General features: G+C 36.6%; 1 protein-coding gene across 3 annotated transcripts; it reads right to left on the reverse strand.

Moving 5' to 3' along the window:
• Nucleotides 1–1,067: 1,067 nt before the first annotated feature.
• Nucleotides 1,068–5,433, reverse strand: LOC110607902 (heat stress transcription factor A-3-like). 3 transcript variants are annotated; one of them, XM_043959609.1, is made up of 4 exons: nt 4,552–5,433; nt 2,762–3,674; nt 2,147–2,224; nt 1,068–1,407 (listed from the first exon to the last, which is right to left on the reverse strand). In XM_043959609.1, the coding sequence occupies exons 1-4, from the start codon at nt 5,113–5,115 to the stop codon at nt 1,385–1,387; spliced, it is 1,578 nt and encodes a 525-aa protein (XP_043815544.1). In that variant the 5' UTR covers nt 5,116–5,433; the 3' UTR covers nt 1,068–1,384. The 3 variants fall into 3 exon arrangements, with proteins under 3 accessions (XP_043815544.1, XP_043815543.1, XP_043815542.1); XM_043959608.1 differs by having other exon boundaries at nt 2,147–2,677; XM_043959607.1 differs by having other exon boundaries at nt 2,147–3,674; nt 4,552–5,432.
• Between the last annotated feature and the right edge of the window lie 11,255 nt (nt 5,434–16,688).

Consider the following 16,688-nt stretch of genomic DNA (forward strand, 5'->3'; position numbering starts at 1 on the left):
AAATATTTTTTATATTTAAAATAATTTATTCATTAATATTAACCGTTAAATATTATAAAAAAAAATTTAAAATATTTTTTATACAGATAAATTAATTAATAATTTTTTAAAAAATTTTAAAAATTAATAATAAATTTTTTAAAATTATAGTGATTATATAATAAAATATTTAATGATAAAATTAACAGAATGATTAGACATTAATAATATTTTAATATATTTTTTAAAATTAAAAAAATTTTTAGAATTATAAAAATTAAATAATAATTTTTTTAAATATAATTATTAAATTATTAAATGTATTTTTGAGACCTCGATGAAATAAAGGAAATCTATTAAATTTTTTAGTTTAAAATCTTTTACATTTAATTTATTCACATCACAAATATAATTATATATATATATAAATATTCACATCATAATTTTTATTTATTTTTTTAAATTATTTTAAAATTACTATTTATTTTTTATAATATAATAATATATAAATTAAATATAATTAAATAATCAATAAAAAATTATATTTTTAATATATAAAAAATAAAATAAATAAAAATTATGTCACATATATTATAATAAATTTTCAGTAAGTGAACTTTACTTTTACCGGCCAGAAGTTATAATTCACTTTTTTGTCTTTTATAAAAACATCCTTGACTATTAATCATCATTATTAATAAATGTTAAGTTTTGATCATTTTATCCATTTTTTTAATTATATTTCAGAATATTTTATTAGTTCATCTTTAAATTAATAGCAATTTAATCTTTAAATTTTATTATTATTATCGTTTTCCTCTTTATCTATTTTTAAAAAATATAATAAAATATCATTTATTACATTAAAATATCCAATAAAATAAAATTAACCTAACAATAAAAGCATTTGAATAAATTTAAAAAATCTCAAATTCTATTTTTCTATTTTTCATTTAAAAAAATAAATATCTAATGAAATAAAAACTTAAAAATATAATTAATGAGCTTTTAAATTAATGGCATTACCCTGAAACTTCTTTATAATTACGCGTCACGCGAGGAACGAAGAAAAAATTGCAAGAATGTGCTACCAGAAATACTGAGCAAGAGCTGATTATGTTAGAGATGTAGTCATTAATACATAATAGAAATAATACCTCAAGGGAGAAAGTAAGAAGAAATAGTACAGCCAAATAAGCTTCCTCCCCTATCAACTATGCCCTCCATTCTCCAAGATCAAACAGAGTAAAGGGTATATGATCCCTAGAAATTAAGGTATCCCCTATGAAATCTGACTAATGCATTAGTAACTGCAGCCCAAAATTTGGCACTTCAGTTTTGGCTGAGCGACAGATTCAGAAACCTCCAATTCAGCCAAAACACTTGCTCTGCTCCAAAAACTACTTCATGGCAAGAATTTGTTAACATCTGCAATAAGCCAATAAGTAAATATATTCAGTACTTGGAACACAGGTTGCTGAGGCAATGCTAACAGCAGAAGACTTGGATGTTAGCAAACACAGCATCACATAGCAGCACCATAGCTTTCACAACTTTTCTGCACATTCAGTACTTCATAGAGCAGCTGACCAAGAAAATATGTCCATATAGTCCTAAGATGTGTGCAACAATTTAAGAACATGAAGATGTTGTAAATACTTCAGAGAGTACATTTAATATGACACCTCAGATTTTTTCCAAGTTGGATCATGCGTAAATCTAATTGATAATGCATAAATTAAAGAGTCACTAAGTCGTCTCTCTCTCTCTCTCTCTCTCTCTCTTAACTAATAAAACACTAAGTCGCCTCTCTCTCTCTCTCTCACAAAATTACTAGTCATTTTTGCACGAGGAGAACAACTACGCCTGCTTGAGGTTCTTCCATTTCAAAGGATCATTTTCACATTTGGGGAAAGCTCATTTTATTGTTAAATTTTTGCTCTACAAAGAAGCTAAACATCACATCCAAGCTCCTTCAGTGGCTCTGCAAAGATCATAACCATATCTGCCAGCATAATTAGAGAAAAGATGTGTAGAAGACAGGATGGACGTGTAGACAGATGCAGTAGGCAACAACCCAACACTTCAGCGATAGTCCTCGTCCACTTATTGATGCCACTAATTAAAACAAGAAATCCACAGAATAAGAGTAACTATCAAAACTTACCAGAAGCATTCATGCCAGGACATCTAGAATACAGCACCAACCCAACAGGAGTATGATGCTCCATCCCAATGATTGCACCTGCAATGTTTATAACTCAAAAAGCATATATTAGCAAGAACTGCAAATCTGAAAAACTATTCACATAATTCAATCCATTGGCATAAACTAGAGGCATAAAATTGGCTGATAAATAAAGCTCATTGATCCCAAGAAAAAAATGAAACTTGAAAATCTAGAAAGAATAGAAGTTGGTATTCAAACAAATAATATGCACGTAATGTCCAACTGATAGACCCTATATAGAACGAATAATATGCACGCAATGTCCAACTGATAGACCCTATATAAGTGATAATCCACAAAGCCACCATGTGTTGATGCGAATGAAGCCCTATGGATCTATGTTCTTTGATTTATCATATTTTGGCTGGCCAGCATGACTCTCAGGTCCATCAACAGGGTTTTCATCTGCCGGCCACTTATGAGCACCTGAACTTCCTGCTACCTGTGCCAAACCTAAATCCCAGATATCTGAGAAACCACCAGTTAGTCCTATCTTTGGCACATCATAGTTGGCCAGATTACTCCATAACTCTTGGCTAGAACTACACATACCAGCTTGGTTCTCAAATTCCATGCTCCATACATCCTCTTGTTTTACAATGCTGTCAATCCCAGTAGATGAGAATTCTGGAAAATTCTTCCGAACTGCCAAATCCTCGAGGAAAGGAGCGAAATATTCTGGAGCAACTTCTTGTTCTGTATAGGCAACATTCTCTCCTTTAATTTGGGGATCTTCATTTCCCATGTTTAATGTGCCTTCTTGAAACTTCTCCGGGTTTTTGAAAAGTCCTTGCATCATTGCTAGTTCATCTGATATGGCAAACTCATCAGGCAAAACATTCTCAATTTGAAAAGCCACGCCTTCAGCATCTTGGCCCATTTCTACAATCTCTTGTAAGATGTAGCCAGGAGATTGGTCAACAGGTGCAGGGTTTACAGCTGGCACTACAATGGAAGATGAAACGTTTATACACTTGGGTCTGTACTTCCCAGTCTGCCCTTCCATAGGTGATTCAGATTGACCAGGCTCATGTTGCTTGTGCTTGACAAACTTCCTCTTCATCCTTGATGAACCAATACCTCGCTGTTGCTTATTTTGCCTAAGGAAGACCAAGAACGCTGGATTCTGGAACAACTTTGCCAGGAAAGAAATCATCTGCTTCTGCCTCTGCTCTGCTTTCTGAAGCCTTTGTTTCACTGCTTCTATATGATGAGTAGATCCATGAAGCTGCTGCTGTAGTTCTACAACCTCTCGCATCATCATTCTCCTCTCTTTCCTCAATCTTTCTACCTCACTTTCCAGCTCTGACTTTCTTGCTTCAGTAGAAGGTCCAGTGTAGTAGCTACCCACCTGCTGGGATTGGGGTGACTTGCGCCTCTGTATATTCTTCAACAGATGCCTCTCACCTCGACGGAAAGCTTTGTTGGCAAATTCCCACTTATCAGTATCAATCTTGTGGAATCCCTGAATACATTGTCCAAAGTTCTTCAAGAATGAATGGGCAAAAAAACAGAAGTCCATAAAACGAAGTATAGATGCATTTGATTCAAATAATAAATTTGTGCCTCATGCAAGGAAACCTGAAGCTGTCACTTTCATAAACAAAAGAGCTACCATGCATTAGTTGGATGGCACAGAACTGGATTTTCATAACAAGCAGAAAAATAGAAGAGTTTAAACAAACAGCCAGAGCATTAAGTTCTACCTGCGCAAGATGTAACTAACCACTCCAATGTACACGCTCAGAGGGGAAGTATGTCCTTTTCGTTGGCACTATGAAGATCAAACCCTTAAAGCGGAACCCGTCTTAAATCTACCATATTCATTTCATAATAGAATCCAAGCATACAAGCCTAACCCATTGGTGATTATTCTTTTAACATACAATTCTAAAGGTAACCTCCGGTGACCATTACAATTTGCTCGGATAGAAATCAACCTCATTACAATTACATGGAAAATTACAAGAAAATTAACCTACACAACAACAAAAGTTTACAAAATTCCATATTTCCAATGCAAAATGATACATTTCAATACATTCAATTAGAGCCCCTCCACAGCGTAGTACTGACAAAATTATCACACGTAGAGGATACAGCAATCAAAGGTCAGCAACCTCAGATATGAATTTACATTGCCAGAACGTTAGTACAATTTTCCTCAGCTACATCTACAGTGGTGAACAAATGTTAGATATAATTACAATTTAACCATCAACTGACAAAAATAAATATTTCCATAGAAGGTTAACAAAAAGAATACAAGAGAAGAAACAAATATCCAAGCAAGCAAAGAACACTACAGCTAATGGAGGCTGTTGTGGTACTGCAATACCCACATAAGTATTGAGTTGCCGGACAAAACTGGAGAAATTGTTGTGCTTGAAATTCCGAGGCAGTATGACTCTAGCGAACTCCACCGGGTCCCAAACCACGAAGCTCTCCCCTGTGTTTCCCCACGAGATAATCGGGTCCAGCGACTGATCATTCACGAGATCATAAGTTTTAGAGAGAAATGGCGGTATTGGATTTTCCTGTAACATCGCAAGAGGCTGAGGCACTCCAATGTTCTCCTCCGAGTCATCAACTGTACCTCCTCCATAAGATGGTCCATTAGAAGCTGATTCAGATATAGGATTTGCTTCAAATTCATACATCTCTGAAAGAGAATAAACTGATTGTTCTATGACAGAAAATGCTCCAAATTCAAAAGGAAATGACGCAGATAAAGGAGACCCACAGTAGTTAATATCCTCCATACTCAACGACCCAGGTGGGAACAGTTGAGAACCCATCAATGGTTGTAACAAAGACGACTTGGTGTTCGTCTCCGGCTCCGATGGATAAGATGAATGGGGAAGTTGATGAGGCGATTTTGGGAAATTTTCGTTTTCTGGGTTCATTTATTCAGGTACGATACAAGGATCAACGTGTACTGGTTCACGTTTCGAAAGAGAGGAGGAGACAACGTAAGGTTTGGACGGTGGAAAATGTGGGGCTAAAAGGGGGATTTTAAAGGTTTCGCCGACAAACTGTTTGAGAAAAAATCTCAGAAGAGGCGGTGAAAGATGGAGTCTTCGTCGGTCACGGCCATAATTTTGGGTAGCCATTTGGAGTTTCTCAGGACGGGTGGGGTTCACTGCAACTGTTAGAGACTAGAGAGTGCCTGCTCGAGCTAAAAACTGGTACTTTCCTGACAGTTACACCCGTTGCATGAGATAATAATTTGCGGTTCACACAGATGAAGAGACAAGTGGACCCACTTGAGAAAGTAGATATTTATTTATTCTATAATTTTTGTAATTAAATCATATTGTATTTAATTTTAAATTAATTTAATTTTAAAAAAGTATCATTTAATTCATATAAATGATAAAATTAATTAACTGTGTATGTTTTAAAAAGAAATTAAATTAATTCAAATGTTTTACTTTAATTTCTTTTAAAAGTAATTTTATTTTGTTATATTCTAAATTATGAGTTACTTTTAGTTTTAATATATTTTTATTTCATAGATATATATATTAAAAGTAAAATATTAACTTAATCATAATTGCATAATTAATAAATATAAATGAAAAGTTTATTAAAAAGTTAAACAAATTTTATTGTTTAAATTATAGTAATTACATATTTTAATTTTATAAAATAATTAAAATATCTTAATAATAATTTATTCGGTAACAGTAATACTTAGTGGCTAAGATAAGTCACTGACCATAAGATTTTAACGAGTCATGTCCAAATTTTAATGAGTCATGTCGAAAGATTATGGCCACGCAATGGCTCCCTGGTTATAGCTGGCTGTTTGGGCTAAGATAATTATTTAGTTTATTTCAATTTGCTCAGTTTTATATGATAATAAAAATAGTTTATTATATACAATGCGTTAAGAACTTAGCATAGAGTGAAAAACTAAGAGAATTGATGTAGAAAACTGATTGATATTATTAAATGAGAAATAGCTTTCAAATAGGCAAACAAAACAATTAAATCAGAGAAATACAAGGAGCACTGCTAAGCACTACTGCATAATCAGATGTGCATAAAATAAATGAATAAATCCCTACAAACTAGGATATATTCTAACTGAATTCTGACTCATTATTCAACAAACCCTCCTTTAAACTAATGTTTGCAAACATCCAGTTTAAGTGAAAGTTTGATCAACTGAACACACTCCTAGAAGTCCTCTCAACTTCACAAATACTGCTTGCTTAAGTGGCTTTGTCATAATGTCAGCTACTTGATCTTCACTCCTGCAAAATAATAAATCAACTGTACTATCATTGCAGAGATCACGCAAAAAATGGTAACGAACATCTATATGTTTGCTCCTGCCGTGCAGAACAGGGTTTTTTGAAATCTTGATAGCTGAAACATTATCACAGAACACTTTTGTTGGACCTTGCTGCTGGCATTGAAGCATCTCTAGCAACCTTCTCAACCAAATGACTTGACAAGAACATGTTGCTGCTGAAATGAATTCAGCTTCTGTGGTGGACAAAGTAACAATTTGTTGTTTCTTTGAAGACCACGAAATAGCTCCTGAACTCATTATAAAAACAAAACCCGATGTACTTTTCCAATCATCAACATCTCCTGCATAATTGCTATCACAAAAGCCAAACAAATTTTCTTTTACTCCCCTTTTATAAATAATTCCAAAATCAACCGTTCCTCTCAAATAACGGAGAATTCTTTTTGCCGCTAACAAATGTGATTTAGTCGGGTTCTCCATATAGCGACTTATCATACTAACACCATGCATGATGTCAGGTCTTGTTGAGGTTAAATACATTAGACTCCCTACCATTTGCTTGTAAAGAGTTGCATTTATTTTTTTCCCTTCATCATTTCTCCTCAACTTCAAGCCACATTCAACGGGGGTAAAAATTGCGTTGCTGTAATACCCGGCTAGATTCCGGCATCGGAATCCCTACCTTCCGGCGGAATCTCCGTTGGAATATGGAATTTTGATGATGCCAGAGTCTTCTAGAGGGGTAAAATGTGATTTCTAAAATGATTTTTACTGATTTCATGGTTTTAAATGAAAAAGAAGTGAGTTTTGAAAAGAAAAGACTAAGGAGGTTTTTGCCAGGTTCGGCCGCCGAACCTCAAGTTCGGCCGCCGAACCTCAAGTTCGGCCGCCGAACATGGGGGTGTTTTGCATGCACGTTAGGCCGCCGAAGGAGGTTTGGCTGGCCACCTATAAAAGCCCCTTAGACCGAAAATGGGCGAGTTTTCTCCCCATTCTCGAGCTCAGGTGTGTTCATGTCCTCCTTTGGTCATTTTCATGTTTTCTCTTCATCTCCTTCATATTTTTATGAGTTCCATGGTTGTTTTGAAGATTTTTCAAGCTTAGATCGAGTTTTGGAAGCTTGGAGACCCAAGGAGTAGTTTCCTCCCATCTCCAAGTTAGAGCTCGCACAGACCCTCGATCTTCAAGAGGTAAGTGTGGATCTATGCTTTCTTTTACGTTTCATGAAGTTTTAAGTGAGTTTTAAGAGGTTTTGATGGTTGAGCATGGGTAGATATGCATGTTAGGGTTTATGTGGGTTTTATGCCCAATGTATGATAATGTATGTTCATGTGATGTTTGTGTTGGGGTTTAAGCTAGTTTTCAAGCCCCTTGAGCATATGGGAGAGAGTATGCATGATTGGGAGAGAGTATGTGAGGTTTGGTTTGTTTTGATGGTTTTGGCCTATGTGGGTCATAAACTATCTATGTATGCTTTAGATGTTGTTTTTGGGAGTTTAAGCTTGTTTGAGCTCCCTTGTGCATGGTTAAGGATGTATGCATGTGTTTGAGAAGTTGGGTGCTTGTTTTGGGGTGTATGGAAGGTTTGGGAGGCTTGAAATGCACAAAGGCTGAGTTCTGGATGAACTCAGGTTCGGCCGCCGAAGGTGGTTTCGGCCGCCGAAGGTGGTTTCGGCCGCCGAACCTGCCAGAGGACGCATGGATTGGCCGCCTAACCTTGCCCCCGAAAGTTGAGTTTTGGCTTGAAAGCAGACTTTCGACCGCCGAAGGTAATGTTCGGCCGCCGAAAGTGCCTGACTTTCGTCTCTGGAGAGAGAGTTCGGCCGCCAAAGGTGCCGCCGAACCTGCCTGACTTTCGTCTCTGGAAGGGACCTTCGGCCGCCGAAAGTGCCCTGTCCAGCCTTTTCTTGGGTGTTTTCTATGCATGTTTAAGTAATGCTTTAGGGGGTTTTTGGGGAGTTGTTTATGAGTTGTTTAGAGTATGTTTGGCACCTCACTAGAGTCCACCTGTGTAGGATTGGACCCGAGGAACCGAGGTGTTTAGCAGTGTTAGCTGCTTCAGAGTTTGTCCAGAGCTAGCCAGAGGTGAGTGGAACTAACCCTTATGTTTTAAATCAAATGTTTTCAGCATGTTCAAGCATGTTCATGCATCATGAATACCATGTTATGCAATAGGTTGTTTGCATTAGAATTCACGAATATGATGCATTGCATAATACGATGATAATGATGTGGATGGATACTGGATGATCCTCTAGCCCTCAGTATGTTATGACATGATGTGGAATGATATGATATGGCATGTACGATATGATATGAGATGAGAAGTCCAGGTGTGGCCGTATCGCCCCTGGCATAGAGCATGAGAAGTCCAGGTGTGGCCGTATCGCCCCTGGCATAGAGTATGTGAAGTCCAGGCGTGGCCGTATCGCCCCTGGCATAGAGTATTGTTGACTTGTTATGGTACGAGATTGATATGTAGAGGGCTATTGGTGACAGATTCATCCTTGAAGTGATATATTTGTGATGTGACGCATTCCATGATAGCATATGTTAAAAATGAACTGTTTTCTTTTATGGTTTCTGCTCACTGGGCTTTTTAGCTCACCCCTCTCCCCTAACCCCAGGCTTGCAGGGTCAGAGGTAGTTCAGGAAGACGACAAGATATGGTCATGGTCAGGACATGTAATAGAATAGCAGTGGACATGATGTAATGTAAAGTTATGTAAGGATGTAAAAGAGTTATATTGTAATATGACTTTATGTTATATGTTCAGAGTTATAGTATTGTGCTTGGCCCGAGTTGGATAATCCCCTTGTACATGAGTTTTATTTTATGTTGTTTCATGTGATGGACCGAGTTTGACATAGGGTATGCTGACCCTAAGGGTTCTATGAGTTCAGTCATAGTGCATACACAGGTCAAACGGGTTAAAGAAAAAGTTTACAGTTTTATGTTTTAAAGTTTATGCTTATGTTTGATCATGTTTGGGATTATACCAGATGTACAGGACATATGTTAGGCTTGCTACGGGTCCCGGCGGCCTTAAGCCGATCTGGATCCTAGCGCCGGTAGCGGTCCGGATTTCCGGGTCGTTACAGTTGCAATCCTTCATTTTGAACGTGTCCAAAATCTCAAGAGCATATTTTTTTTGTGAAATAAAAATACCAACAGATGACTGCTTAACTTCAATACCAAGGAAAAAATGCATTAACCCCAAATCAGACATTTCAAATTCATTCATCATTTTCCGTTTAAAATCTTCAACCATTCCTTCATCATTCCCGGTATAAATAAGGTCATCAACATAAAGACACAAAATGAGCATTTTTCCATTTTCTAGCTTTAAAAATAGAGTGTGTTCATGAGGACATTTATGAAAACCTTCTTTCGCCAAATAAGAGTCTATACGGCTATACCAGGCTCTAAGTGTCTGCTTTAGACCGTATAAAGCCTTTTTGAGTTTATATACCTTGTCCTCCTCGCCTTTCCACACATACCCAAGAGGTTGATCGACATATACCTCTTCTTTCAATTCGCCGTGTAAGAAAGCGGACTTCACATCTAATTGATAAATGAACCAAAAGTTTTGAGCAGCCATGGCTAAGACTAGCCGAATTGTGTCAAGCCTTGCAACAGAAGCAAACACCTCCTTGTAATCAACTCCAAATTCTTGATTGTATCCCTTCACGACAAGGCGAGCTTTATATTTGTCAACTCCACCATCTTTGTTCAACTTTGTTTTATAAATCCATGTAATACCCGGCTAGACTCCGGTATCGAAATTCCTACCGTCCGGTGGAAACTCGGATGTCGGAGGCCTCTAGTAGGGTAGAAACATGTTTTCATAAAATGTTTTAAAGTATTTCATGGTTTTAAGTATGAAAATTTAATGAGTTTTACATGAAAAGTCTTTGGAGGAAAACCCAGGTTCGGCCGCCGAAAGTCAAGTTCGGCCGCCGAACGTACATGCGTTTTGGAGGCACGTTAGGCCCCCGAAAGCATGAGTGAGGGCAGTCCAGGTTCGGCCGCCGAAAGTCAAGTTCGGCCGCCGAACATTGCATGGATGCGGAGGCACATTCGGCCCCCGAACGTGGCCTGGCCAGCCACCTATAAAAGGGGCACTTAGCCGAAATGGGCGAGCTTTCTCCCATTTTCGGCCACAGCTAGCTTCCGACCGCCCTCTTCCAAATCTAGTGTTCTTCCTTCAAATCCCCACCATTTTTCTTGAGTTTTAAGCTTGCATTGAAGGTTTTGAACTTTTGAAACAAGTTTTGGAGCTTTGGGAACTCAGGAGCTCACTTTCTTGGATCTCCAAGTTTAGGTCGTCTCTCTCTCGATCTTCAAGAGGTAAGAGCCGATCTTAAGCTCAATGCATGTTTTAAGTAAGTTTTAAGTGATTTTATGGGGTAGAATGGCAAGTATAGGGTTGTATGAGTTTTTAAGCAAATGTTAGGTTTTATGTGATTTTTGAACAATGTGGCATGTTTGAGTATGCTTGAAGTGTTGTAGTTGGGGTATTTGTTTGTTTGAGGCCCCTAGGAGCTTGTATGCATGTTTTGGTTGAGGTTATGCATGATTTGAGAGTTGGGAGGCGAAAATGCACAAAGGAGCCAAGTTTCTGCCCTTTTGCGGAAACCAGGTTCGGCAGCCGAAGGCACTTTCGGCCGCCGAACATGGCTGGGGAGGCAGGCCTTTCGGCTGCCGAAGTTGCCCCCGAAAAGAGACTTTCGTCTCTGTCTGGGAGTTTCGGCCGCCGAAGGTGCCGCCGAACCTGTCTGACTTTCGGCTCTGGAGGGACTTTCGGCCGCCGAACCTGCCGCCGAAAGTGCCCTGTTCAGCCATTTCTTGCATGTTTTTATGTGATGTTTTCCCGATGTTTTAGGGGGTTTTTGGGGAGTATATTAGAGTTATGTTTATGTATGTTTGGTCCCTCATTGGAGTCCACCTGTGTAGGTTCGGACCCGAGGAACCGAGGACCCCAGCAGTGAGCCAGCTGCTACAGAGTTTGTCAGAGCTAGCCAGAGGTGAGTGGAATAAACCTTAAGTTTTAAAATAAATGAAATATGAATTTTGAGCATGATCCATGCATCATGAATGCCATGAGATATAGTAGGTTGTTGCATTAGTATTCACGAATATGTTGCATTGCATTTATGATGATGATGTGGATTGGTTATTGGATGATCCTTTAGTCCTCATATGATATGATGATGTTATGGCATGATATGGTATGGAAGTCCAGGTTGTACCCATTCTACGTCCCTGGCACGATGTAAGAGAAAGTCCAGGTTGTACCCATTCTACGTCCCTGGCACAGTTGGACTGTATGATATGTTATGTTAAGAGAAAGACCGGTTGTACCCATTCTACGTCCCGGCACAGTTGGACTATGTAGAGGACTATAGGTGACAATACCATCCGAGATGTGATTTGTTGTGATGTGTTGCATTCCATGAAAGCATGAAATTTTAATATATTGTTTCCACTATTCTGCTCACTGGGCTTTGTAGCTCACCCCTCTCCCCTAACCCCAGATGTGCAGGTACAGGGTAGACCAGAAGGTTAGCCAGAGTTTTTGAAGTATGTTGATGTAATAGTTAGATTGTGGACATGACAATTGTATTATGATGTAATGTAGGAGATTACAGTATGTTATATAATGAGGCATTTTGAGGTTATAGATGTGCTTGACCCTATGAGTATTGTAATCCCTTGTTGATGCATGATCTTAGATATTTATGATATAGATGTAAGCCAACTCATCTCATGTTGTATCGCCCGTTGGGGCATTAATGAGATCCCACAGAGGGATCATGATTATGATCATGACTATGTACATGTATGTTCAGGTTGAGTTGGATGTTTAAAAGAAAAGTTTAAAATTTTTATGCATGTTGTTGATCATGTATGGGATTATACAGGTTTACAGATTATATGTCAGGCTTGCTACGGGTCCCGGCGGCCTTAAGTCGACCCGGATCCTAGCGCCGGTAGCGGTCCGATTTTCGGGTCGTTACAATCCATTTCACCCCAATGGACTTTTGCCCTTTCGGAAGCTCTACCAAATCCCAAGTGTTGTTTTTCTCTATTGATTTTATCTCCTCATCCATAGTATGTTGCCATTTTGAATCTTTAATAGCATCATGAAATGTGAGGGGATCACAATCTGCAAAAAAAAACAAAATGAGCAAGTGAATCGTCATCCGATAGTTCACCTCCACTTACATAATCTTCCATCCAGGTTGGTCTCCTTCTAGTACGGGGCTGGTCAACAATTACAGCAGTAGAAGTGTCAACGGAATGCTGTAATTGTTGCTCCATTGAAGAAATTTCTTGCTGCACCGAATTTTCTTCAATTTCATCAAAGCTTATAGGTGTAGGTGTGAGTTGCTGCTTTTTATCACTCCAATTCCAAGCATTCTCCTCATCAAATACTACATCTCTGCTAATCACAATTTTATTAGTGAGAGGATTAAACAATTTATATGCTTTGAAATTTTCACTTACACCCATAAAAATACATTTTTCACTTTTATCATCCAGTTTCTTCCTTTTCTCATCTGGAACATGTGCATATGCAATGCATCCGAAAACTCTAAAGTGATCAACAGATGGTTTTCACCCATTGAAAGCTTCCTCCGGTGTCATGTTCCGAACAGCAAAAGTTGGACTTCTATTCAACACATGAACAGCCCAATTTACAGCTTCTGGCCAAAAAGTTTTTGGAACATTCCCTTTGTTAGTAAGCTTCTCACCACATTAAGAACTGTTATGTTCTTGCGTTCGGATACACCATTCTGCTGAGGTGTAAATGCTGCTGTGAGTTCCCTTCGAATGCCATTTTCAACACAAAAACTTTCAAATTCTTTGGAGCAATACTCTCAACCACGGTCCGTTCGAAGCGTTTTGATTGACTTCTCTGTTTCATTTTCAACTCGTGCTTTGAAATTTTTGAACACATCAAGAGCTTCGGATTTTTTCTGCAAAAAATAAACCCAGATTTTCGGGTGAAATCATCAATAAAAGTTATCAAGTACCTTTTACCTCCATTTGAAGTGGGTTTAATTAGACCGCAAATGTCTGAATGCAGCAGCTCTAGCACTTTCTTTGCTCTCCATGACTGGCCTTTTGGAAATTGTGAGCGAGGTTGTTTGCTAACAATACACTCTTCACAAACTTCAGCAGGAATATTAATTTGAGGAAGGCCTGTCACCATATTTCTGTTTTGCAGAGTTTTTAAGCCACTGAAATTCAAATGACCATAACGAAAATGCCATAGCCATGAAGGATCTTTTATTCTAGCAATTAAGCATGTTTCAACATCTTGAATCTTTAATGGAAATAGTCTATTTGAACTCATCTTAATGCTAGCAATTACTCCCCTTTTTGGGTCATATATCTCACAAATTTTATTACAAAAGGTTAATTCATAACCCGTTTCCTGTAACTGTCCAACACTCAACAAGTTACACTTCAAGTTAGGAGCATAATAAACATCCGAAATTATCTCAGTAAAGCCATTCAACATTTTGATAGAGATATCACCTTTACCCATCACATTTACAATGGACTTATCACCAAAACTCACAGTAGTAAAAAAATCTTCATTTAAATTTAAAAAGGAAGACTTACTACCGCTCATGTGATTACTGCAAGCTGAATCCACATACCAAACATCAGATGGTGTTCCTTGGTCCGCTTGATAAGCCATCAACAGCATTTCGGTTTCAGTTTCAGCAACAAAATTTGACTTGTCTTCTGTTCTTTTGTCTTCTGGCAATTTTGTGCGACACTTGGAACGATAATGCCCATATTTATGACACCTGAAGCATTCAATATTAGACTTATCACGGGGCTCACCTTTGCTTTGCGCTTGATCGGATTGGAAATTCTGCCGATTTCCTCTCCCTCTGCCTCTGCCTCTCCCTCTTCCTCTCCCTCTGCCTCTCCCCCTTGAATTCGAGAAAGAAGAGGGAAGAGTTGAGGCCTTCAAAGCTAACTCTTCAATATTTGAACTTCTGTTCATCTTTTGCTCATGCACCAATAACGAGCTTTGCAATTCATCAATAGATAAAGAATCTATGTCCTTTGATTCTTCAATTGAGCAAACAATATAGTCGAATTTGGGCGTCAGAGAACGTAATATCTTTTCCACAATAGTTATATCTTCTATTTTCTCACCAATAAATCGCATCTTGTTGCATATTTCCATGGTTCTAGCAAAATAGCTGGTAACGGATTCACCGTCTCTCATCTGCAGAGTTTCAAAATCTCTCCTCAAAGTTTGAAGCTGTGCTCGCTTAACTCTGGCTGAGCCTGCATATTTTTTCTTCATAGAATCCCATATATCCTTGGAAGTATCTTTGCAAAGAATTGTTTCCAGGATAGAACGCTCAATAGATTGAAAAAGGTAATTTTTTGCCTTCAAATCTTTGAGCTTTGTAGCTTCAAAATCTGTCTTTTGAGCATCTGTTAATGTTTCTCCTGCTGCTGGAGCGCCGACTCCGTTTTCGACTATCGCCCAGTAATCTTTGGAACGCAAGAAGTTCTCCATTAACATGCTCCAATGGTCATAGTAACCAACAAAACGTGGGATTGCTGCTTGCACAAAATTTGACTCTGCAGCCATGGAAATAATAGCTGCTGCTCTCTCTCTTTTTTTTCACGTGTTTAACTCTCTACAACTATTTTTAGCTCTGATACCACTGTTAAGAACTTAGCATAGAGTGAAAAACTAAGAGAATTGATGTAGAAAACTGATTGATATTATTGAATGAGAAATAACCTTTAAATAGGCGAATAAAACAACTAAATCAGAGAAATAAAAGGAGCACTACTAAGCACTACTGCATAATCAGATGTGCAGAAAATAAATGAATAAATTCCTACAAACTAGAACATATTCTAACTGAATTCTGACTCATTATTCAACAGAATGTTGGGTTTATAATGATGGTAACTTCTTCAAATAATTTTTAAATTTTATTTAACATTTATTTTAATTTACTATATATTACGGCATTTATAATTAAAATTTTGTTATTGCAGCATTTAAATACTTTTTTTTTTTGCATAATGTAAAGGAATTATTTGTTAAATTTAAACTAAATTTTAAATTGCACTCCAAGGCTTAACCTGGTGGAAAGTGCATCCTGTAGCCTTGAAAGGTCTAAGATTCGACTCCCCCAACCCCTATTTCAAAAAAAAAAAAAACTAAATTTAAATCATTTCATAAACTAATTCACCAAAGAAAATATCTAAAATTCTGATAATAAATGCATTATTTTATTTTAATTTAATGTGAGATTCAACACATTTTTATAAAATATTTAAGATTAAATTGAACGGTAAAATATTTAATGACTTTTCAATATAATAAAAATTTATAATATTATATTAAATTTATAACAGTTTTAATTGATTAAAAAATTAGCTTGAGTAAAGGGTGTTTAAAATTTTTATTGGAGGATATTACTGTATTAAACCCTACATCCATTTGGATAGAGATGTATCTTTTATAAGAATTTTAAAATCTCTTTTTTAGCTCATTTTTTAGATAAATTAGACTGATCAAATTTAATATTATTTATTATTAATTTTATATTATTAATGGAAGAAATGCTATAATATAATTATATCTTTAGCAATAAATAAACGTATTACAAAATTTTTCATATTACTAATGCAAAATTAACAATAAATAACTCTATTTAATGAATTTTACTAAGTGCAATATTGCACTTGTCAAAAAAAATAAAGTAATAATAAATTTATTAATTTATTAAAATATAGTTTATCTCTTTTAATTATTTTTTTAATAAAAAAAAGTAAATTTTACTAAACTTTATGAACTATAACTTATAAATACAATCAGGAGGTGAGAAAAAAATTTCAATCAGACTCAGACTCGGAATATCATGGCTAGTTCGAGCAAGCGCATGAGTTACACTATTAGCACATTTATGAATAAAGTTAATAGAAATAGAATTCATCTTGGAAATAAAAAGACTTATAATAAAAAAAACTACCAAATGATGACAAATCCTAATAATTAAGATCAGTTATAGCTCCAATCAAAAGTTGATTGTATGACTCACAATAATCGAATACCAACCACCATTCTTAAGTCAGGTTAAAATCTTTCTAAAAATCATGATCTCAGCCGTAGAAACATCAAAATTACCAAGAATTTCTTATTGACATACTACAAT

This window comes from Manihot esculenta, chromosome 9 (assembly GCF_001659605.2).
Source record: "Manihot esculenta cultivar AM560-2 chromosome 9, M.esculenta_v8, whole genome shotgun sequence".
NCBI classification, from domain to species: domain Eukaryota; kingdom Viridiplantae; phylum Streptophyta; class Magnoliopsida; order Malpighiales; family Euphorbiaceae; genus Manihot; species Manihot esculenta.